A 23,452-nucleotide genomic window follows, 5' to 3' on the forward strand; every position below is an offset into this window, starting at 1 on the left:
TTGTCTCCATGATCTGCCCAGCTGACTGGGGAAGGACAGAACCATAGGAAGTTGCAGCAGATGGGCTGCAGGGCGGTGCTGGTAGGGAGGCCTGTGGTAGGAGTTTGCTGGTGCAGAACCTGCGGCAGGCAGGGGAGGAGTGTGTTCAGGTGGAAGCTGTGATGTGTGTAGGCAAAGTTGGTGGCCCGGAGAGGTCCTACCCACTGCACCAGGGAGCCGATGAGCTGAGAATGGAACTCATCTGGCAAATCTGTAGGAAGGGCAGCTTCCTCCTGCCACAGGCTTGGACCTGGGAGCTGGGGAAAAGCCCATCCTGACAGGGCCTCCCTCCCCAGGCACTGGCAGCCAACTGTTGGAAAAGGAGCTCCTCACCAGAGAAGGTACTCGAGCAGGGCGGTGACCACCTGTCACCAGGCTGGGGTGTGTTTTCCAGGTGACATCCCTCTCGCCTGGGGAGTGTACTGTGCTCTTGCCTGAGACAGGCTTTTGGCCTCCCACTTCCACGCAGCAGCTCTGGCCTTGGCTCCCACACCAGAGCTGCACCCCAGCAACTCTCCCAGGAAGGGACCCAGTACTTCACGGTGCTGCAGCCTTGGACAGGCTGTGAAAGGAATTGAGGCCGTGGGCACAGGAACAATTCACACCTTTTGTAAGAGGATTTATTTCATTTACCAACAACATGGGGTCAGAAAAGCCCAGCTGTAGGGAATCTTATCACTAGAACCAGTCTCACACAACCTTATGCCTCTGCTCCCTCTCCAGCCCTTGGGAGCCCTCAATTGCTCAAGCCCCTGGCTATGGGGTAGGCGAGGGCCTCACCCTACCCCCTCCCTGCCCACAGAAGGGGGCTCGATATGCTTCAGCCCCCTCGCCCAGGTGCCAGTTCCCAGGTCCCTTTAGAAAAGGACACCTTCTCAGCCCAGCAAGGACCAGAAGCAGGGAGGCCAAGTCAGCTGGTGACAGTGGACCCTGTCTGAGCTGAGAAGAAGCGGGCCTGGTAACCCTTCGGAGGCCCAGAGCCTTCCCAAGCACTTCCCCCACGTGGTGATCCACAGTCCAGCTCCGCAAATACCTGCTGCAAGCTGGCAGACAGGCTGGTGTGAAGGAAGGGTAGCAGAAGCCAGCTGGCAGGGGGTGCCAGGAGGAAGGGTCTCAAGGCCCTAGGGTAAAGTGCTCTGGCCTGGGCTGCCCTTGGAGCTCCTACCACGGTTCCCTTCCTGCTCACACCAGCCCCAGAGCCCTAGTCTTCACTGGAGTTGTCGAACTCCTCCCAGTCAGACACACTCATCACCTCAGAGGCAAAGTCCGGGTCGGCCTGGCGGTCAGGGGTCCCACGGGGTGGCTCGAGGAGCAGGGAACGGGGCAGGGTGAGCACACAGGCCGCCAGGCCCGAGATGGAATTGTCCAGCTGGGGCCCCTCCTCCCAGCAGTCCTTCTCCACGTCATAGATGTGCACGTAGCCTGTGCGGCTGCCTCGGTTGTGTGAACGGCCACCCAGCACATAGATCCTGTTGTCCAGCACAGCAATGCCGGGCTCACCATGCCCCGCTGGGAGTGGGCAGACAGATGACCACTGCCCAGATGTGCAGCTGTAGCAGGCCACCTGCAAAGTCAAGGCCGGAGTATAGCCAGGCACCTGCTGGGATGGGACTGCCAGCCTGGCCCAGGCCATCTGGGCACGGCTGCAGTCTTAGCAAGGCCCTGGATTCATACCCAGGCCCAGGGGCACATGGGCTGTGGACACACCCTGTTCCCCCGGGGAAGGGTTTGGAGCCAGTGTCGGAAACACTCTGTCCCATCTCCACAGCCCACAGTCAGCCTGTAGCCCCAGGAATGTGGGCGTTTTCCAGAAGGCATACTGTCATTTTCCACAGTCTGGTGGCACTGCTTCTCTCCCCTCCGTAAGACTGAAGCTGACTGAGGTCACAAGTCCCATGTAGTATCTTTACCCACCCCACAATAGCACCCCGTACCAGAGGGAAATGCAAATAAAATGTGGAAATAGCCACTTGCTGACTAATAACCATCAATGTTCTCTTGTTTTCAAAATTATCTTAAACAGTAAACAAATTCATGGAAAAATGTTTAACCTACTAGTAACTCAAGAAATGCAAAAGAAATGGTCAGAGACAAACTGTCTGACCAGAAACCTTAACCAAAGACCATAAAACCCAAAGCTGGTGAAGGTGTAGTGAAGCTCTTCTGCTGTGCACTTGTCTGACAAGCCAGAAGAGCAAGTTGACTTACATATTGAAAGCATACAAATCTTACCTTTTGGCTTAATAATCAGCTTTGGTTTTCCAGCTGTGGTAGGCCAAGAACTGGCCTCCCAAAGAAGGCCATGTCCTAATTTCTAGAACCTGTATTACTACACATGGCAAACAGGACTTTGCTGATGTGATTAAGGCTATGGACACTGAGATGGGGAAGTTATCCTGGATTTTCCAGGTGGAGGCACCTAGTTGCACCAGCCCTTGAAAGCAGAAGGGAAGGTATGACAGGAGAGATGAGAAGTAAGGACAACCTGCCGTTGTTGGCCTTGAAGGTGAAATGGCCCTATGCCAAGGAATGCAAAGATCTCTAGAAGCGGAGAAGGGCCTTCAGCTGACAGCCAGTAAGGAAACAGAGACCTCAATCCTAGGGTCACAAGAAACTGAATCTGCCAACACCCTGAGCAAGCAAGGACACGGATTCTCCCCCGGGGCCTCTACAGAGGAGACACCCTGACAGCACCTGGATTTGATCCAGGTGTGCTTCATGTAGGACTTTCGACCTACAGAACTGTCACAATACACTTACGTTGTTCTAAAGTGCCAGACTTGTGGTGAATTGTCATGGCAACAGTAAGATACGAATACATTGCAGCTCAGTGGGTCTCACCATGGGGGCTGGGGGTACAGTTAAAATAGCTGAGCCCTACCCCCAGAGCTTCCTCGCTGCATTTGCAGGGGGGCCTAAGAATCTGAATTTCTAATGCATTCTAATGTGATGTGAATGCTGCTGGTCTGGGGATCATACTTTGGAAACTACTGTTCTAGCCTAAGGAAATAATCCAAATACCTGAAAAGCTCTCTAAAGCAATTATTACTTATGATGTTATTTGGAACAGTTAAAACTTAGCCCAAGCCAATTGACACATCGGTCTGACAGAATTTTGCATGGCCACAGAGGTAGGGGGTGAGGGGTGGCTGTGAAGACCAGACATTAACTGGAAAACATCCATGATGAACTTCAGCCAGAAGCCGAATGGGAGGTCCTTTAACTGAAATTGGGTGGAAATCATGAACAGGTGGAAGGACTAAAACACAGAGGCAAAGGACTGGATTATGAGTGTTTTTCTTCACCCGTCTCCTATATTCAAAGGTTTTGAAATGTGGTTATTGTAATTTTACAATTAAAGTTTTAACAATAACAAAAACAAGCAAAACTACTCTGTATGACACTCTATCATCATTTATTTGCCCAAATCCACAGGAGGTACAGCACCAAGAGCGAGCCCTCATGCAGACAGTGGACTCTGGGTGACGACCGTGTCACAGCGGGCTCACTGGCTGTAACACATGTCCCACTCTGGTGGTGGCATTGACAGTGAGTGTGTATGGGAATGGGGGGATATAGACCTCTGCAGTTTCTGTTCAATTTTTAAAATAATTTGTAGGGAAGTTTTAGATTTGTAACAAAATTGAGAAGGCACAGAGCTTTCGTGTCTATTCCCCATCCCCACACACGCACAGCCTCCCCCAATATCAACATCTCCCACATGGGACACATTTGTTACAACTGATGAACTTACACTGACATATAGTCACTCCAAATCTACACTTTACCTGAGGGCTCATTCTTGGTGGTGTACATTCTATGAGTTTGGACAAATGTATAATGACATATATCCACCATACAAAATATTTTCACTGACCCCCCAAATCCTCTGCTCTATCTACTTTCTGTTCAGTTTTGCTTTGGAAAAGAAAATCGTTTAACATTTTCTTGCTGTGAGCCTAAAACTGCTTTAAAAAATAAAAATTTTTAAGAAGGGGCACATGTTGCAAATAATTTTCTATCTATCGTGACCAGAAGGGACAGGATAATACCACATGTGCAGGCAGCCCAGCCCCACTTACCTGGTGCACGTCCCTCCTGTAGCCGGCATCGTTGTTGCTGCCCCCGATCACATACAGCTTGTCCAGGAGTGTGGCCATGCCGTGCCAGGCACGCCGCACGGGCCCGTCGGCCAGCGCGTGCCAGCTGTTGCTGTCTGGGTCATAGCAGTGTGTCTCTCTTAGGTAGTCCTCCCCTCTGCGGCCGCAGGTAATGTACATCTTGCCCTCCAGTGTGGCACCAGCATGGGCATACACCTGCATGGGCCACCGAGAGAACAGGGGCAGGCAGGGAGGGGGCAGGAGGGCAGTGAGGGAGGGCAGGCAGCCAGCAGCCCTTGCCAAGGCCACTCAGTCCCATAATTACCTAACACCCCTTGGTCTCACCAATTTTCTCTTCCTATTCCGGTAAGAATGCTCCCTGCATTTTTGCTAGATGTACTGCCAGTCACCTACCCCTGACCTCTTCCTGATGGGGAATGATTCTACAGACCCAGAGATGACTCTGAGCTTCCACAAGGGAGAATGGAAATCTGTCTTTCCCTTGTCCCTAAAGGAGAAATTTGCACAGGGGAATCTCAAAGAAAGCTAGCATCATTTGCAGAGTCAAAGGAGAAGAAACAGCACTTCTGGGAACCCTGACCCACCATTAGTTGCTTCCACCCCTCCCCCACTTCCAATGGCCAGCACATCCTCCAGACCTGCTGACCCCACTTTCAAAATACTTGTTTGCAAATGATATCTGATATGGTGAGAAAAAAGTGAAATGCAAGTCAAAAAAATCAAACACCAAGAGTAATCTTTCCTCATGGGTTTCTGTGGGAGAAGGGAATATACCACCCTGCTTTTGATTTTGGTCCCCAACCATTCACGTGCTTTCCACTGTGCCCTAGTGCCCAGCCAGCCCCTGCTACCGGCACCCATCACGTGGTCCCTACTGCCCCAAGGACCCCCTATCTCATACCTATCCCATACAAGGCCCTCCTGCTATACCTGTGGGCACCAAAACAGGGCACTTTTTTGGGGGGGAGAGGAGCCCCATGGGGTATGAAGGCTCCAGGGTTTGGTCCAGGGACAGTCACTAGCCCTCAGGCTGTGTGGTGGCACAGCAAGTGGATGGGGAGGTAGACAGAGTGGAGAGCAAGAGTCAGAGCAGTGGGCAGGATACACACCACAGGCTTAGGTCTTCACCCATCAACGGTGGGGTCTGGAGAGGTTTCGTTTTTTAAAAATTTAACTCCATTTTGATGTAAGTGTAGTTATAAGAAATAATTCAGGCCCCACGTACCCTTCAATCAAGGCTCCCCGATAATAAGACTTTGTGTAACCACAGTGAAATATCACACCATGACCCTGACACTGGCAGTTAAGACACGGGATGGTTCCATCTCCACCAGGATCCCTCCTACTGCTTGTTTATGGTCACACCCACTGTCTCCCCGCCCTGAAACCAGTCCTTCACCCCAGCACCCACTCATCTGCTCTCCACTTTGCCATTTCAGAAGTGTTACATGAATGGAATAGCGTCGTATATAACCTTGTGGGATTGGCTTTGTAGGCCCAACCAGGTTCCCTCCTGTTGCTGCTTGTAGCCATAGTTTATTCCTTTTTATTGCCAAGCAGCATTCCATGCTGAGTGTCAGCCACAGTTTGGCCATTCACCAGCTGAAGGATATCTGATTTGTTTTGTTACTGCCTGTTACCATTAAAGCTGCTATATGTTTACATAAAGAAGTTTTTGCCTGGCTGGTGTAGCTCAGTGGATTGAGCTCGGGCTTGTGAACCACACGATCGCGATTCGATTCCCAGTCAGGGCACATGCCTGGGTTGCAGGCCAGTTTCCAGTGGGGGACACATGAAAGGCAACCATACATTGGTATTTCTCTCCTTCTCTTCCCCTCTAAAATAAATAAATAAAATCTTAAAAAAAAAAAAGAAGTGTTTGTTTCTGTGGGGTAAATGCCCAGGATGGCAACTGCGGGGTCTCGTGGCAGGCAGAGGTTAACTTTTAAGACAGTCACTCTCTCCCAGCATGGCTATGCCGTTACCTTCCCACCCACAATGTGTGCAGCGAACCGGCTTTTCTGCATCTTCCCCAGTATTTGTTCACTATTTTTCATTTTAGTAATTTTGACACGTGGTTTTAATTTATATTTTCCTAATAATTAATGATTTGTTTTACCATCTCTATGTCCGAAATAAAAGCTGAGCGTATTTGCATGGGTCTACATCTCCCATTCCATTCCAGGGACCATGTCTCTCCATTCCCCAGCACCACAGTGATTGCTGTAGCTACGTAATAAATCCTGAAATTGGGTAGATTGATTCTTCCTGCTTTATTCTTTTTCAAAATTATTGGAGCTAGTCTAGGACTATTTGCCTTTCTATATAAATTTCAGGATAACCATTATATCCACAAAAACACTTGCTGGGGTGTTGTTAAATTACTGTATGTCAATTTGGAAAGACCTGGCATTTTTTATCATTTGAGTCTTCCAATGCGCGAATGCGGTATGTCTGTCTCTCCACTTATTCACATCTTCTTTCGCTGGCATCTTACAATTTTCAGCATATAAATCCTATAAATGTTTTGTTAAGATTTCTACCTAAGCATTTCATTTTTTGAGCAAGTGTAAATGGCATTATATATTTCAGTGTCCATGTGTTTATTGCTAGTATACAGAAATACAGTTATTAATTTTTGTACGTTTACCTTACATCCACCCCATAATCTTGCTGAACTCATTTGTAGTAGGATTTTTGGGGGAGGGTAGATTGCTTCAGATTTTTGGCAATTTGTTGTTTGTAGAGTCGGTTTTATTTATTTTTCAATTTGCGTGCCTTTTCTTTTTTTGCCTTACTTCACTGGCTAGAACTCCAGGGCTATGTTGTATTAAGAGTGAGAGCAGGCACCCTTACCCTGCCCCCAACTTAGGGGACAGTACTCAAATCAGTCTTTGGCCATTAAGTCAGTGTTAGTGGTAGGATTTTTGTAGATGCTCTTCATTGAGGAAATTTATCTCCATTCTTATTTTTTGAGTTTGATTATAAAAGGATGGTAACTATTGTCAAATATTTTTTCTTCACTGACGATGTGATTTTAATGTGGTGAATTACAATAACTGAATCTCACATTTGAAACCAGCCTCTCATCCCTATATAATCAACCCCGTTTGGGAATGATGTAGTGGTTTGTTTTTTAATTTTATTTGCTAATATTTTGTTAAGGATACTCATATGTATATTGCTAAGAGATCTGTGCCCTTTTTAGTATTGTCTTTGTCTGGTTTTGATATCAGGGTAATATTACCTTCATAAGATGAATTGAGAAGCATTCTTTCTTTGTCTGTTCTCATGATTTCTGAAAATCATGCAGAATTGGTGCTAACTCTTCTTCAAATGTTCAAGAGAATTCTCTAGTGAAATCATCTGGGCCTGGACATTCCTCAACAGGTATAGAGCTGTTCAAATTATCTGATTTGTATTCAGTGAGTTGTGGAGATTGTAGCTTTTTGAGAAATTAATCCATCTCATCTAAGTTGTCACATTTACATGTGTAGAGTGGTTCACGATATTGCTTTACTATCGTTTTGATGTCTGCAGGATTTGCAGCAATGCCCCATTTCATTCTTGATATTTTTAATTGTGTCTTCTCTTTCTTTTGGGGCATATTTGAGATATAGTTTGGAGGTAAGTCTTGCTAGAAGTTTGTCAATTTTACTGATCTTGTGAAAAAAAGTTCTTTGATTTTTCTCTATTGTTTATCTGCTTTTCTTAATTTCTGCTCTTCTCTTTATTATTTCATTTCTTCTGCCTGGTTTGGGTATATTTTGCCCTTCTTTCTCCAGGTTTTTGAGGTAGCAGGCCTAGATTATTGATTTGAAATCTCACCCTCCCTCCCCACTAGCTAATGCAAGCTCTTAGTCCTACAAGATTTCCTGGCAGAACATTAGCTGGTGCAACAAATCTTGACACGCTGCCTTTTCATTTAATTCAGTTCAAGATATTTTTATTATTTCCCTTTGACCTCTGGATTATTTGGAGGTGTGTTGCTTATCAGTTTTCAACAGTCTGGTCGGTTTACCTCCGAACTATACCTCGAATCCATCTATCTCCTTCCTTCTCCAACCGCCTCCACCCTCTTCTCTTCACAAGCACTCCCCATGCTTCCCCTTTCTCAGAATAAACTGTGAAGTCCCCTCCTGGCCTAGACAGTGCCTTCTTCCCTCAGTCTGCCACCTCCTCAAATGAACCTTCCCCAAACAAATCTATCTAGATTCGTCCTGCCAGAGCCTCCTCCCCGGGCACTGTTTAGGTCAATTCTCTCTTAATTCCCTCACTGCACTGACCACAACTGGCAATTATTTTACAAATTTGTTTAGTGGTTAGGAGTGGTCTCTCCCACTGGGCTATAAACACCATGGAGGAGCCTCTGTCATTTCTTGTCACCACTGCATCCCCAGGTCTTGGTATAACGTAGATTACATAGTTGCTGAATGAATGAATGAATGTGTGAAGGACGAAAGGAACACTGGCAGTCAGGGAGAAACTGAAGGCCAAGGCTGCCCCTCTGTGGCCACAATGGAAAACTGGCTTCCCACACAAAGACCCCCTTAGGCCTCTGCCCCACATGCCCAGAACAGACCCTCTCACTCCCATCTCATACTCTTCAGAGCCGAATTCAGTTGGTCATCCTCATCCACAAGGTCTCAAGAGGCCCTGGTATCTCCTGTGCAAAATCTGCTCCTTTCTCCAAGATGGACACAGGAAGTATCTCTCTAGATGGGCTTCCTTCCCCAAAGCAGCCGAGGAGCAAAGAGCATGTCAGCTTTCCCTGCCTGAAAGGAACCACGGTGAGAGACCCTGACCTTGGAGAGAGGGTGGACCCATCAGAGAGACCCCTAGTCCCAAGGGTCAAAGTCTAAGGCCCTGGGGGACTGGGGAAGGGTGAGAGATAAAAGGGGAGGTATGGAAAGAGGTTCAGAAAGGCAGGAGCTCCTGCCAAGATCCCAGAGCTAATTCAGTAGAGTCCTCGGCAGAGGCCCACAAGTCCTCTGTGCCATCCCCTCCTTCTGAGGTGCTCAGGGATCCCCAAAGGAGTGTAACAAGGGCTCTTAAAACGACAATACTGGTACCAACGGGGTGCACACTATGCTCTCAGAGGCTGGGACCTGGAACATGAGGGATCAGCAAGTCCTTGCTCTGGGCTCTCATGTCTGATTTTAGGGATAGAGTCCAAGTACCCCAAAGCCACAGGACAAAAGAGAGAGCTCTTCCTAAAGCATTGCCTTTGCACAATGAACCCAAGTTCAGACATCTCCAAATTGGAACAAACGAAAGTACTGTACAGGAGGCAAATGATTAAAAAATAGTAAAAATTAAAAAATACAAATTCTCGTGGTTGGCATTTTAAAGGCCCACCCTCTAGGGAGCCTATGGGAGAAGTGGGAGGCTTCTGAGATTTCATCTCTCCTGTTTAACATCTTTGGACACAAGTTGGCTCATCTCAGCTGTGCTAAAGGGCAGATGAGGGGAAGGTTTCTGTCTACATCTGAACTTCAGAATTAAAGCACTCCCTGGGGCCAAGATGGGAAGAGCAAAAAACGGTGAGATTCTGGGGAACAAGGTCCGGAAGCCTGAGAGGCTCTCCCAGGCAGCTGGCAAAGTCGCAGGAGCCCCCCACCCTGCTCTCAGTGCAGGGTCTTTGGAGAGATGTGGACTCTGCTCGTTGGAACTGATTCCCTGGCCTGGCCTTTGGCTCACTCGATACACCCCAGAAAGGAAAGCAGGTGGGAAAAGGACCCCCTTGGAGGGGCTTATTTACCTCCCTCTTGAGCGAGGCCACGTAGGCCCAAGAGTTGGTGGCAGGGTCATAGCGCTCCACAGCATTCAGGTCATTGTGGTAATCACGGCCGGCCACTGCGTAGATGTACCCGCCCACGACACACACACACAGGTCGGCGTGCTCCTGCTGCAGAGACTGGATCTGGAACCAGCGGTTGTGCCTTGGGTCATACCTTGAGAGGATATGAGGACAGCACATCACTGACAGGTGAGATGGCACCTCCTACTCCGCCCACGTCCCCTGAACCTTCCCCTGGCTGCCTCCACACACCAGTGCACACCCACTCACAGCCATGGCAGCAGGCTGCTACAGACCTGAGAGGTATGGCCACAAGCCTCTGGGGTTCTTGCCCATGAAGCTGGCCCCTTTCCAGGTGTAACCTCCTGTGTGGTTTCTATCCCACCCTACTATCCACCCCAGGCTGCCCAAGGGCTGTTCTTATAGCCCTCTCTTCCTCACCTGTTTCACCTCACAGTCCCTCCATGCCCCTGCCCCAATTCATTCAGGACAGCCATGAATTATGGACAGGTACTACAGCCTCCCAGCCTCCAGCCAACACATTAACACGCCCTCATGGGTGGTCTGCTTGAGCCTGCCATGTGCACAGTGCCCACCCCTTTATCCTTTTGCGCACGTCAAGCTTTGCCAACCTCTCCAGCTGGGTTATCCTCTCCACTTCTCAAGGTCTCCCTCTCTGCAGGAGTCGGGGTGCTATCTCCCACACTGGACTGTGGGCACCACGAGGGCAGGCCTCTCTGGGATTCCAGGCTGGAGGAGTCAGCCTGGACTGGAGGAGCACTGCTGGGCCAACCAGGACGGGGGCACAAGGAGAGAAAAGCCGGCCGATTCTGAGCTACTGCAGAGCCCCAGCACCATATAAGCACTGTTACCTGTTACCACCAACCTTTGTAAAAAAACAATCTAGTTTCCAAGCAGCAGCTTCATCCTGCACTCTGCACAGAGCCCATCCCACCTGCTCTTCTGCCTTTAAAGGGCTCTAAATTCTCAACCCAGGTGATCTCAGCCACTCCAGAACAACTAACTATAACCCTTGCTTTCTCCTGAACTTTGGACCTACAACTGTCTCTATCCATCTCCACCTGGCTACTCACCTGTCCACTGACCCTACCCTCACCAGCAAAGCTCCTGCTCACACTCTAAAACTCTTATCACTGAAGCCCAGGCCCCTTAAGCCCAAGTCTACACCCACCCTTCCAGCACTCATTGCCTGTCCCAGGCTTGTCCCACTTTCCAGGGGGCCTCCTACTGCCTCTACCCCTTCTACAGGCCCCATGTGGGGCACCCAAGCAGGGATGCTGTTTGGGTGAATACAGATAATCACAGAGCCTCAAGTGGCCAGGGCACCGTGAGTCTGAGGCCCAGAGCCCACTCTTCCCCTGACAAGCATCTGGCACTTTTCCCTGGGCACGTACCCGCCCAGGCATCTGCATTTCAGCTCCTGCTCCTGATGCTTCCTTGCTCAATGGCCAATGCACAGGTCTAGCCTCTTTCACGTAAGTTTTTTATTTCTCCAAAGGAAAACCAACTCTAAAGGGGTTAAGTCAAACTTCAAGTGGTTCAGAAGAGAGTGAATAAAGTTTCCTTTGGCCTGTGCCACATACTGGTCAGTGAAGAGATAAGATGCACCCTTTACCCCAAAACACAAGTTAGACTCATTCTGCAGCCATGCCTTCCTACCCACATCATTTGGCCAGCCCCACCCTGCTCGCCAGGAATTCCAGGAACGAAGCTTTTCTCAAAAGTCAGGGCCAACAGGAGAGACAGACAGGCACCTGGGTCACACACAGATGCAGGCTCAAATCCCAGCTCTGCCTGTGTACCTGGGTGCATCCTAGCTTTTGCACTTGGCATTCACTTAGTTTCCATACCTGTCCAATGAGTGATGTCATCTGCCTAGAAAAGCTATTGTGAAGGATCATAAAGGACAACACCCATAAAAAGGGATCCTTGTTAACCCGTGGGGAGTTTATAAAGAACTAAGGTTCACGTGTGTATTCCTAGACCTCAGCGTAGCACCTGATCAGGGCGGCCATACACTGTCTGCTGAATAAATTAACAAAGGGGTAAAATTACCAGCAGTGAAATCAATTCTTTACTCTACAAATATGTACTGCCCACCCAACATGTATCAGGCACAGTGCTTAGTGTTGTAGATCCAGAGGGAAACTCAAGACAAGGGCCCTGCTTTCCATTTGAATAGGAAACAAGCTGAAGAGAACAGAGTGAATAGGTACTCGGTGTAATTCAGGTAACACACACGCAAATAATAAGGTAAGAAGAGAGAGAGTGATCCATCTGCAGCAGGGGCTGGGGAGAGAAAATCTCTTATGGAGATTAAGCAGGGCCTCCTGAGAGAGTGGCATTCGAGACATGAATGACCAGGGGCACAGGTAGGTGAAGGTCAGGCTGGGAACAGGCAGCCAGGCCAGTCCAAGGTGCACCACTCAGAAGCCCTGTCAACTGGCTGGGATGGTCCCTTCTACTGCCTTTCCTATGCGTGACACTCATTCATGTACATGTCTCTTCTTTCCAATTTTTTTTATTCCTCTTCTTTGACCGAGCGCACAGCCTCAAGAGGAGTGTATATGGAGTGGCGAGGGAGGAAGGGGACATCTGTCTAGCCAGCCAGATCAGCTGAATCAACCCTGGTGACCAATGGGGTGACATGTTGCAGCTGGATTGCCCTCATATCCTCTACTTCCTTACTCTGGGTCAAGCACAGGTCAGCATCTTCCACTAGACTGAGGCAAGCGCCTCCAGAGGCTCTTACTTCCTTCTGGTCTCCTGCACACACAGCTTCCTGGGCAGAATGCACTTGGATTTGTGGTTTTAGATTTAAGGAAACGTACACACACATACACATATAGACACACGCCATGTACCAATAATTTAAAGGTTACCACAGTTTTGCTTATTTCTTATCTTCGCACTGTGTTCTACATCCCACATTGTCTTATTTATTGGATTAAATTTCCACTTTGTGAATAAATCCCCAAGTAATTCTTTTCCTTATTTTGCATATAAGGATACAATCAGTTTTAATCACTTTAACGTAGACTTTGGATCACCCAACTACAAACTCGGAAGTGAAATCTAGAGTTGGTACAATTATGTTCTGGGTCCGTGTTAAATTCGGTAGACTTTTCCTTCAGTATTTCCATGACTTAAGCATTCCCATGACTATTAATGAAGTCCATTACAATTAACACATTTTTTGAATTATACTTTAAAAGATTAATAGTCATGGGAATGCCTAAGGAAAAAAACAAGTTGTTATTCTAAGCAGCGTCAGGGCATGTGGCAACATGCGAGCAGCTACTACAAGGTAAGGTGTGCAGTCAGTTTTCAGGGGCCCAGAGTACAGCTGTGCAAAGGCGCAAAAACAGAATAAGGTGGACAACACAGAAGCAATCAAAGAAATAAAAGAGAAACAGTGGTATCTCAGAGACAAAGACAATTTGCTTCAAACAAAGTAAATTTTTATGTAGTTTCTGTACCAATGCTTTAAGATATAACCTGCTAAGTCCCTAGTACGTACCTTAAAATGTAAAGCCTAATTTACTGCAACATCTTGTTTCCTTATATTCTGAAAGCCTAAGGGTTGTAAGGCTGGTGAAGTATGGAAGGGAAGAAGGAAGAGAACCAAACTCTTAGATCACTCAAATTAAGATCCATCTTCCATCTGGCAGCTTTAAGAATCCACTGGGAGATGAAGGAAACATTCCCTCTGTAGCGATGACAGACCCCAGGGCCCTCCCTGCCACCTCACCAGATGCTCTGAACCCGAGTCCCTCAGCCATGCCCATTCCCTTCAGGAAAATCTCACAACCTCACCAGCTACAGTGATCCAACTTCCTGATTGGAATTTGAGGCTGTGATTATCAATCACAGAGGCTGATACTAGCATTTTCCAGAGTCTGACTTGGGTCTCATAGCACCTACTCAAGAAAGGAAATTTAACCCTGGCCAGGTAGCTCAGGTGATTAGAGCATCATTCTGCTACGCCAAGGTTGCCGGTTCCATGCCCAGTTAGGGCATATACAAGAGTCAACAACCAATGAATGCAAAAATCAACATTTTCTCTCTAAAATCAATAAACTTAAAAAATTTTTTTAAATGGAAAGGACAATTTAGACCAGCCTTGTGTGAAACTGCATGTAACAGGACAGACTACAGGCCGGCAGCATCCTGTCACTCTGAAGCCTCTCTGCAGGCAAACAACCACCCTATCATGTGCTGAGGGCCAGAGACCACAATACCCTGGAGACATCTGCTTTACAGGTCTGTGGGTTGCTCAGCAGGGAGATCTGTCCTTGCTTCTCCAACTGGGAAGGTGAGCTCCCTAAAAAAGAAACTTCAAGGCTTGCCTGAAGGGAGGCTTGATCCAGGTGCTGCCACACCCACTGAGGATGGCATCTGATATGAGTGAAGGTAATGTTTCCTCTTTTTGGAATCCACTGTGCTCCTGTTTGACCACATGCTACCATGCTTTGGGTCTGATCAGGTTCACAAAGGTTATCACTCCCTGGAGCCAGGAAAGAGCTGGCTGAGAAACGGTTAACTCTTTCTCAGTCCTGGTCACTATGCTTCTGAGAGTCATAGCCAGGCCAGACCCCACCCCTAGCCCAGAAGATAAAATCAGACATGAACTTGGTCTGCACCTAGCTCACAGATGCCAGAAACAATTGGCAATCTCTCTCTGCCTCTCTCTGCAGTGCCATCTTTCAGCTTGTGTAGGGCAAAAACTTCCTGCAGGCATCAAATCCCAAGAAATCAAACCAAACTACAGTGGAGCGGGCTCTGGAAACATGATGGGGTGGAGGGTCAGGGTGGGGGTGGAGAGTTGATATAAGGGTCAGCAATGCCTGTCAGCCTTTCCTGTTCTCCTGGGGGAGGACACACTTGGGAGAGCAGCAGCAACAGAAGCCATTCCCCACCACTGGCTTGTGGTCAGAAAAGCAAAGCAGATAGACAAAGGGAAGCTGGGATAAGATAGGTCAAAGATCCAGATTGGGCAAGACGGAAGCAGTAGCTGCCTGTCCAGTGCTCCCTGCTCCTAGGTCCCCTCCGTCTGAGGCCCAACTATCCTTTTTGCCACGGGCTCCCCTCCTCTGTGCTCAGCCAAGTGCAGAGTCACAACCCAGCCCCTCACTGACAACCCAGCAGGGTGTGATCCAGGGTAAGTGTACTTTTGAGACTGGGACAAGAAAGAAAGCATTCCAGGTCCCCTTTTTATGCCAATGCCATCTACATTATCCAAAATTAACCTGGAATTAGTTCCACAAACAGGGTTACCCCAACAAGCCAAGATTAACATAAATGGCTGATTGCCTTCGTCCATGGTGATGTGCCCACACAGAACCCACTCCCTAACCAGCCCTAAGCCCACGACTCCTTCACTACAGCATAACCCACAGACAGAGGTACTGCCAAGGGCCCTTTCTTACCTCCAGCATCGGGATTCAGCACGGAATCCCTGGACGTTGTTGTCCCCCCCAATCAGATACACAAAGTTGTTGAGCACCGCGATGCCCTGGTTGGACATGCGGGGGGCCAGAGAGGCAGTGAAGTGCTTCCACTCTCCCAGCAGGGGGTTTAGGTACTTGGCCTGGTCACTGAGGACAGTGGATGGCGTAGAGTGAATGCCCCCGAAGCCCACGACGCACTGGAAGTCCGACCGAAGCTCCGTGTGTGGGCCCTGCAGGCTGGGCTGCAGGCTCTCGTTCCGGTGGTACATGAGAGCATTAGCTACTATGTCTCTCAGTGGGCTGGGGTCCAGCTTGTCGTGCAGCCGCTGGAGGACCTCGACTTCCATCAGGGGAAACCGCACAGTCTCAAGAAGCTTGGGAGGCTCATGCAGTGAGATCTGGTCTGCCTGCACCTGCTCCGGGGTGTAATGGTAGAGAAGAGCCCCCTCATACACCTCGGTCTCACAGGTGACCTCCAGGCGGTTGCTACTGAGGAGGGAGTAGACCTTCTCCAGGGGAAGCTGGCGGTATTTATCAGTCCTCGAGAAGGCCACAAAGTTTTTGAGGATGTAGGTGTCCAGCTGCTTGGTCAGGCGACTTAAGTCAAACAGCTCTGCCAGCCTGTAGACATCAAGAATGTTCTCCTCATCTACCCAGGACATGAGGAAATCACAGCAGAAATGGATGATTTCTGGGATCTGTGAAGAAAACGAGATCCACTCATGCCTGGGAAATGGTGTCTGGGCACAGAAGGCAGCCACGGCAGTTGCATGGCTTTTGAGGCTGTCCTCTGAAGCAGAGACCCCCTCAACCGTCCCCAAACTTCCTTGAAGCAGAGGCGGGTGCAGCCTCTTTCCCCAACACCAAAGACAAGTGGGGCTCACTGCAGGAGGACTGGGGATTAAATCCTCACTCATAAGTGACCTGTGGAATGCTCCTAAGCTGAGACTCAGTTTCCTCATCTATATAACAAAGATAAAGTGGAGAGGAATAATGACAAATGACAGCATGCACAGGAACTCCCTGGCACAGAGTGAACCCCTAATATATGACAATTGCCTTTTAGATCAAAAGTACTAGATCTCCAGAGAAGCTGGAAGCTGCACAATGGCCACCATGTCAGCTGTCCCTGGTTTGGAATGCACCCGAGACCCCTACCCTGAACCCCAGCTCTCTAGAAGACATTCAGCCCCTTTCTCCTGCCATAACACCCTCAACTGAAGGCCCAGCCAGAGCTTCAGGCTCAGAGAACCCATCCCTTGCCCCAGGAGAAAGGCCCAAGCTACCCCTAGACTAACAACCACCAGCAGGGCATTCCCAAACACCCGCCCAGCACCCAACCTGGGAACCCGCCTCAGAGTTCTTGAAAAGCTGAAAGCTATCCAACCGGGGCAGGGTCCTGCTCAACTCAATATCAGGGGGGCTCCCAAGTGGCCCATGCCTTCCCTTTCCCAACTGTGCAGAAGACCCAGGGGTTTGGAAAGAGGGCAAGAGAGAGGACAACACTTAGGTGGGAGCTGAGAATTGGACCACAGGGTTAAAGGGAACCCTGTGATTACATCACCAAAGCAGAGCAGGATACAGGAGACAGAGGGAAGGGCTCTAGGGGAAGCTGCCAAGGTACCCCTAAATTCTTTAGAAAAAGAGGATTTGGGAATTTCTCTAAAAACAGGACTATCTCACTAAGCCAGCATTAATGGACAAATTGATAAGTGCCCACAGAGTAATTCTGCCAGCTTCTGAAGCTTAAAATCAAACTTTTTAAAAAATTTTATTTAATTCTTGTTCAAGTACAGTTTTCTGTCTTGTATTCCCAGCCCTGCCCCCCTGAACGTTTAAAAGAATTTTATTTTGTCTGATCCAAGACATTTAGTACTTGCCAGGTGGGTATGTTAAAGGGCTGAATGGAACCTGTGAAGTGCCAGGCACATATTTCCTCACATGAAGTACCCCAGGGTGCTTTGTTAGGTCCCAAAAGTCTTCCCTCGACCATCTGTTTTCTCCCTTGGCCTGCACACTTCTGCCTTGCTTCTTCTTCCTAAAATAACACTTTTCAAAAGAAAATTTTTTAAAGACTTTATTTGTTTATTTTTAGAGGGGAAGGGAGGGAGAAAGAGAGGGAGAGAAACAGCAACGTGTGGTGTCTCTTCCGCACCCCCTACTGGGGACCTGGCCCTCAACCCAGTCACGTGCCCTGACCGGGAATCAAACTGGCAACGCTTTGGTTCGAAGGCCAGCACCCGATGAGCCACACCAGCCAGGACTAAAATACCGCTTCTTGTTTGTTGTGGGCAGGACACCTAGGACCAGGTTCTGGGTAGAAGATGACAGCAAACTGCCCTCAGTGGGCCTGGGGAAGCAGCTCCTGAAGAACCAAAGGCTCTTACACAATGACCGTGTTGCCTTCTTCCCATCCTTGTCAGAGTAGTGGACCCTCTGCCAGGTGGAATCTCACAAAGGAATCACCTCAAGCCCAACCCACAAGAGGCTCAGCGAACAGAACTGGCCTGCTGGGGATGACTCAGTGGGGGAGGTTTTACTGAGATTCACACCCAGGTTCCTGGAGACACCATCAAGAATCTAGCACAAGGCATAGCATACAGGCATAGGGAAAGCCACCAAGAGCTAGTGGCTACATGAACAAACATAATCTGATGAGCCTATTGACTTGGAACTATCATGCCAAGTAAAACCTGCTTTAAAAACCATCACTGGCCCTGGCTGGTGTAGCTCAGTGGATTGAGCATGGGCCTGTGAACCACATGATCACGGTTCGATTCCCAGTCAGGACACATGCCTGGGTTGCAGGCCAGTTCCCAGTAGGGAACTCACGAGAGGCAACCATACACTGATATTTCTCTCCTTCTCTCCTTCCCTTCCCCTCTAAAGATAAATAAATAAATAGATAGATAGATAGATAGGTAGATAAATAGATAGATAGATAGATAGATAGATAAATAAAAAAATCATCACTGCATAAAAGCCCAACATATTAAAAGTAAAACAAACAGGACTGGCCTGCTCAATGTGAAGTGGGGGCTCCCTCTGCTGTGCTGTTCCCCAGAATGGCCTTGGAGGTGCTAAGGAGCACTGGCCAAACCTCTGCTGCATGTGACCTGGGGAGACAGCAGGTCTCTGAGCCGATCAGTGGAAAAGGGAAAGTGGTCTTTCGAAAGGTGGTTCAGTACGGGTGTACATGATGTGATTGGTGTGCAGAGAAGGCAGGGGCCAGCTGGAAGGTATAAATGGAGGGCAAAGATGAGAACATGGAAATAGAACAGCAATATTTATTAGGATGACCCGTGTAAACTTGGACAGAGAATGAAGATGAAAGGGCTCAAGGAGACACGGAGGCTCGGCAGAATGGTCATGGGGCACAGACAGGGAAGCAGGGAGGAGCGTGCGGTGGAGAGGAGACAACGCTGGCAGCGAGTCCCTGGGTGGAGAGCTGAGTATGGGACTCAGGTGTTGCAAGAACCTGATGAGAGTTTCCAAAGCAAAAATAACAAGGATGTGGGGACAGAAGAATCTCTGGATAAAAGAAGGCAGGGAAATTCTTCTGTCATAAAGGCCACCCTGGCTCATGTCCACCTACCTATCATACACAGCCAGACAAGCCTTACTCAAACCAACCACCAAGCAGGAGCTGAGCGCCTGTCTCCCACCACCCTGAAGGTAATGGCACAGGAAGCACACAGTGGGCGTCCAGATGCCCTGAACAGGTTGGTTTATCTGTGACTTGACTTTTTCCTGACTGCCCCAAATGTACTATAATGTAAAAAAAAGTCAAGATCATAAATTCAGTGTAGCTGTCTGATAGACAGCCCTTAAGAACAAAGCATGTGCAGGCCCAGCCTGTGTAACTTGACCAACATTGTCAAGAGTCAACTCAGTCTTTTAAAATTTAAGCCACTCTTGTCAAAGCCTCAGAAAACTTTTTGAGTTCTGTAGGAAAGTAAGTGTTTAAAGTTCAATAACAAAGGGAAAAGCAGTTTCAGAGATCAATGAGACCACGGGAGAGGACAGGCAGAAAGGGCCTAAGTGGCAACACTGGGGAAAGTTCAACTACACCCAATACCAGCACCTACAGGATGCCATGGGCTTGGCTCCGGCCCCTTGTTTATATGCAGGACCTTTTAGTAGCAGGGAGACCCAGAAAGAGGGAAAGGAACCAGCAGAAAAGCAGAGGGCAAAGGCAGAGGAGGAACCTGAATCTGAAGACCTTCAGAGCAGCTCTGCTTCAGTGTCCGGAGCTGGCCAAGCCAAGCACTCCCTGGGAGTCTCCACCCCACTCCACAGTCCCTCCTATCCTCTCTGCCTGACCCACCCTCATGCCACTGCCCAGCAGGCACTCAGGAAAACCACACCTAGGAGTGGGTCTGTCTTGATCCAATGAAGTAAGCCTCACCTGAAGTTGGCAGGCGGCAACCAGCGTCTCCTGGACATTGCTCAGGCTGAGCTCCAGCTCGGAAGTGTATATGAAGTGCAGAATTTGGCACATGGCATTATAGGATACGCCGTGGATTAGGACCTCTTCCTGCTCCATTTCCTTCAATCCCCCAGCAAACATACCTCTGCAAAGTGAAGACACAAGACAGTGGAGTTATACTAATTGGGACACCAGCCCAGGCTACAAAGAGCACAAGCATCTGGAGCATGGAGCTGGCTGACTGAGCATCGGCGTGTGACAGGACGCTGGCTCGATCTGAGCACCGAGTCATCCCACAAAAGGCACCCACAAACTCCTGACCAAGTCTGGGTAGCCATCCTAGAAACCGCTTGTCTCCTGTTTCATGGGCCCCAGGGAGTTACACGTGAGCCTCCTAAGGGCAGAGATCACGTCTGGCTTGCTTTCTGCTACATCCTATTACGCTTCCTGGATCACAGCAGCAGCCCAAAGGATGTTATGAAAGAATGAATGAATGGATGGGAAACAGTAAATCATTGCAGTCAGTATATACTTACTGGGCACCTACTAAATGCCAGGTACCATTCAAGAACAGAAGAGAAGTAGTACCAAGTAATGTGCAAGATTCCAACACACACAGAGTTTAATGCCAGGGAGGAAGACAAACAACAAAGAAACAAGGTATTTCAAAATGAGGCAAAGAGCTCAACAGGGCAATGCATGGAGAGCATGGCTGGGGAAGCACAGCGGGTGGAGAGCAATGGGTGGACAGGGAGGGCTCACATTGAGGAACTGAGCTGAGACCGAGACGCACCTCACCAGGCAGGGGAGAACGTTCCATGTAGAGATGAACACCCAAGTCCCAGGCCAGAACAAGTTTGGCACACGAGCAGCCAGGGCAAAGAGGAAGTGAGCTGAAGGTACGACACAGGGCCAGGGCCTGCTACCCGCAGGGCAGGGTTGAGTCTGGACTGAAATCCAAGCATAATGAGATGCTATGGGGGAATTTTATACTGGAAGGTGATGTGAGCTGACTGACTCTTGAAATTCGGGTGCTACTGGTCAGAGTGGAGGAGCTAAGGAGAGGTGAGAAGGTTCCTCCAAGCCTGACAAGAGCCACGTGGCTGGAAAGCGATAGTTGAAACTACCCTAAAAGGGATTGGAGAGAACATGCTGACAGATGGAATCTAGCAGAGCAGAGAACGAATCAGGCTCTTGACTGGGGCCATGGTGCAGCCAGCTGGGCACTTGAGAGGAACAGGGTCAGAGAGGGCAGCGGGAGTCCCACTGTGGTACCATCAGTGTGATATGCCCCCGAGGAATCCTGGTAGAGAGTTAGTTGTTCAGAAGGAAGAAGCTGGTGGTCAGGGTAGGAATCAGGGCTAAAATAAGGCGGTCAGTAACACAGAGATGATAGAGTAGCTATTTTTTACAGTTTATTTTTCCACTAGGTTAATACACATACATAGTAGGAGACTTAAATATATGAAAGGGTAAAAGTCTCTTCCCTCCTCTGAGCCAGGCCCTCAGTTCCCCTCCCCAGGGCGGCACTATCACCAGAAGCAGTCCACAGATCTGCACTGTTCTGACTTAATACACCTTGGAAATGGATCCTTATTGGTATACATGGTGCTGCCCCTCTCCCTGTAAAGGTTATCATAATTGATTAAACCCACTCTTGCTGGGGTGCACTTGGATTACTCCTAATTCCCCACTTTTTCACCCAGTGGATGGTCCTATCCCCACAACATTTTGCTTATGTGACTGCACAAGGATGAATTCCTACAAAAGCAACTGCTGGGACAAAGGCTTTATATACATTTACACTTGGATAGTACTGCCCACACGCTACCAACCTTGTAAGGGAGAAACCTTATAACCAGCGGGACAGATAACCTCATGAAATGTTTCAGAGCCACTTCTATATTCTTTTCTGAATAGTCCAGATTTTTCGCCCATTTTCTATTAGACTCTGTCTTGTTAATTTGTAGTAATCATTTTTGGATGAGTTGAATTTCTTTTTTCTACTTGAAAATTTTTCACTTTTTAAAAAAGATTTTATTTATTTTCAGAGAGAGGAGAAGGGAGGGAAAAAAAGAGGAAGAGAAACATCAGTGTGTGGTTGCCTCTCACACATCCCTCACTGGAGACCTGGCTCCCAACCCGGGCACCTGCCCTGAGGTGAATGAAACCTGCGACCCTTTGGTTTACAGCCCAGCACTCAAACCACTGAGCCACACCGGTCAGGGCAAACTATTTGATTTTATAATATGTATTCATATAGGCAGGGCCAGCCGCCTTCCATTACCTTTGTTTGTTTTAAACTTGAACTTTAGAATCAGTTTGTGCAATTCCCCCTAATAAACCCTCTTGATATTTTTATTGGAAACCTCCTAAATATCTAGGTTGACAGACAGAGCTGGCATCTCTGTAATGGACATAGCAGGCCTGTCGCTATCAAGCCAGCCTCTAACTGTTTTCGGAGGTTTTGCATGGCACCTCCCCACCTGGCATACATGTGTCATGTTTATTCCCAGACATTTTACTCCACATGCAGCCACCCAGGCCGTTTTCCCATACTCCAAGGTACTCTCAAGGAGACGATGGGAAACTCCAGAGGGTCAAAGGCTGAAACCCAAGGGATGACAGGTGTGAGCCAGGAGGTATATGGCCAGGCAAGGGCACAGGGGACAGTGACTCCACACATTACACAGCTGTGTGGATCAAACGTATACAATACAAATCACCTGGCCTTGGCTTCAGCACCCACAGGGACCATATATCCTGAGCAGTGACTAGGGCTTATGTATGTGAGCTTCCAGGCAGCATTGCAAGAACACAATGAGGAAGGGGAGCGGGGAGAGATGTGGCACTAAAAGACTAAGATATAAAATGTCAAAATATTTTTTCAAGATTTATATTTTATTTATTTTTAGAGAGAGGAAGGGAGAGAGAAAGAGAGAGAGAGAGAAACATCAATGTGTGGTTGCCTCTCATGTGGCCCCTACTGGGGACCTGGCTCACAACCCAGGCATGTGCCCTGACTGGGAACCGAACCAGCGACCCTTTGGTTTGCAGCCCACGCTCAATCTACTGAGCTACGCCAGCCAGGGCTTCAAAACATCTTTTAAAAAATGTATGTGTGTGTAGAGAGAAGGCAAATACGGTAAAATGTTAACAATTGGTATCTAGGTGTTTACAATACTATTCTTTCACCTTTTCCACAAATTTGGGATTTTTCAACATGAAATGTTGTGAAGCCAGAGTAAAGTTGAAAGAAAATCTGTTTTATACCAAGATTTTACACTTATAGCAGAAAATTCATTTTATAAAGTATAATATTACAAGTAAAGCCAAGTATATCATCTTTAAAGGAAAAGAGAACACGGCCTAGAGATGAACAGCTAAAACAAAAACAAACCCGAAGACCCCTTCTTCTCTCTTGCTGCTGACCAAGTCGCCCAGCAAGCAGTGGGAGCAGCTAAGGGTGCAGGGGGTACCTGGCAGCTTCTGGCTGGTTCCTCCGGCCCAGTCATGTCAGTAGCAACCCATCTGCCCAGCGGAGCCAGGATAACCTATTATTTTACTTATGAGAACAGGTGTCTGAAACTCA

General features: G+C 48.4%; 1 protein-coding gene across 2 annotated transcripts in view; it reads right to left on the bottom strand.

Moving 5' to 3' along the window:
- Nucleotides 1–645: 645 nt before the first annotated feature.
- KLHL22 (kelch like family member 22) overlaps nt 646–23,452 on the bottom strand; it is a 28,339-nt gene continuing 5,532 nt past the window's right edge. For both annotated transcript variants that reach the window (XM_037067356.1, XM_037067357.1), the window contains exons 3-7: nt 19,840–20,005; nt 15,411–16,129; nt 9,922–10,114; nt 4,122–4,355; nt 646–1,603 (exon numbers count right to left, since the gene is read on the bottom strand). In XM_037067356.1, the coding sequence (XP_036923251.1) occupies nt 1,241–1,603; nt 4,122–4,355; nt 9,922–10,114; nt 15,411–16,129; nt 19,840–20,005 (1,675 nt within the window). In that variant the 3' untranslated portion in view covers nt 646–1,240. The remainder of the gene's footprint in view (nt 1,604–4,121; nt 4,356–9,921; nt 10,115–15,410; nt 16,130–19,839; nt 20,006–23,452) is intronic.

This window comes from Sturnira hondurensis, unplaced genomic scaffold (assembly GCF_014824575.4).
Source record: "Sturnira hondurensis isolate 20B ecotype Veracruz unplaced genomic scaffold, ASM1482457v3 Scaffold0017254, whole genome shotgun sequence".
NCBI lineage: Eukaryota > Metazoa > Chordata > Mammalia > Chiroptera > Phyllostomidae > Sturnira > Sturnira hondurensis.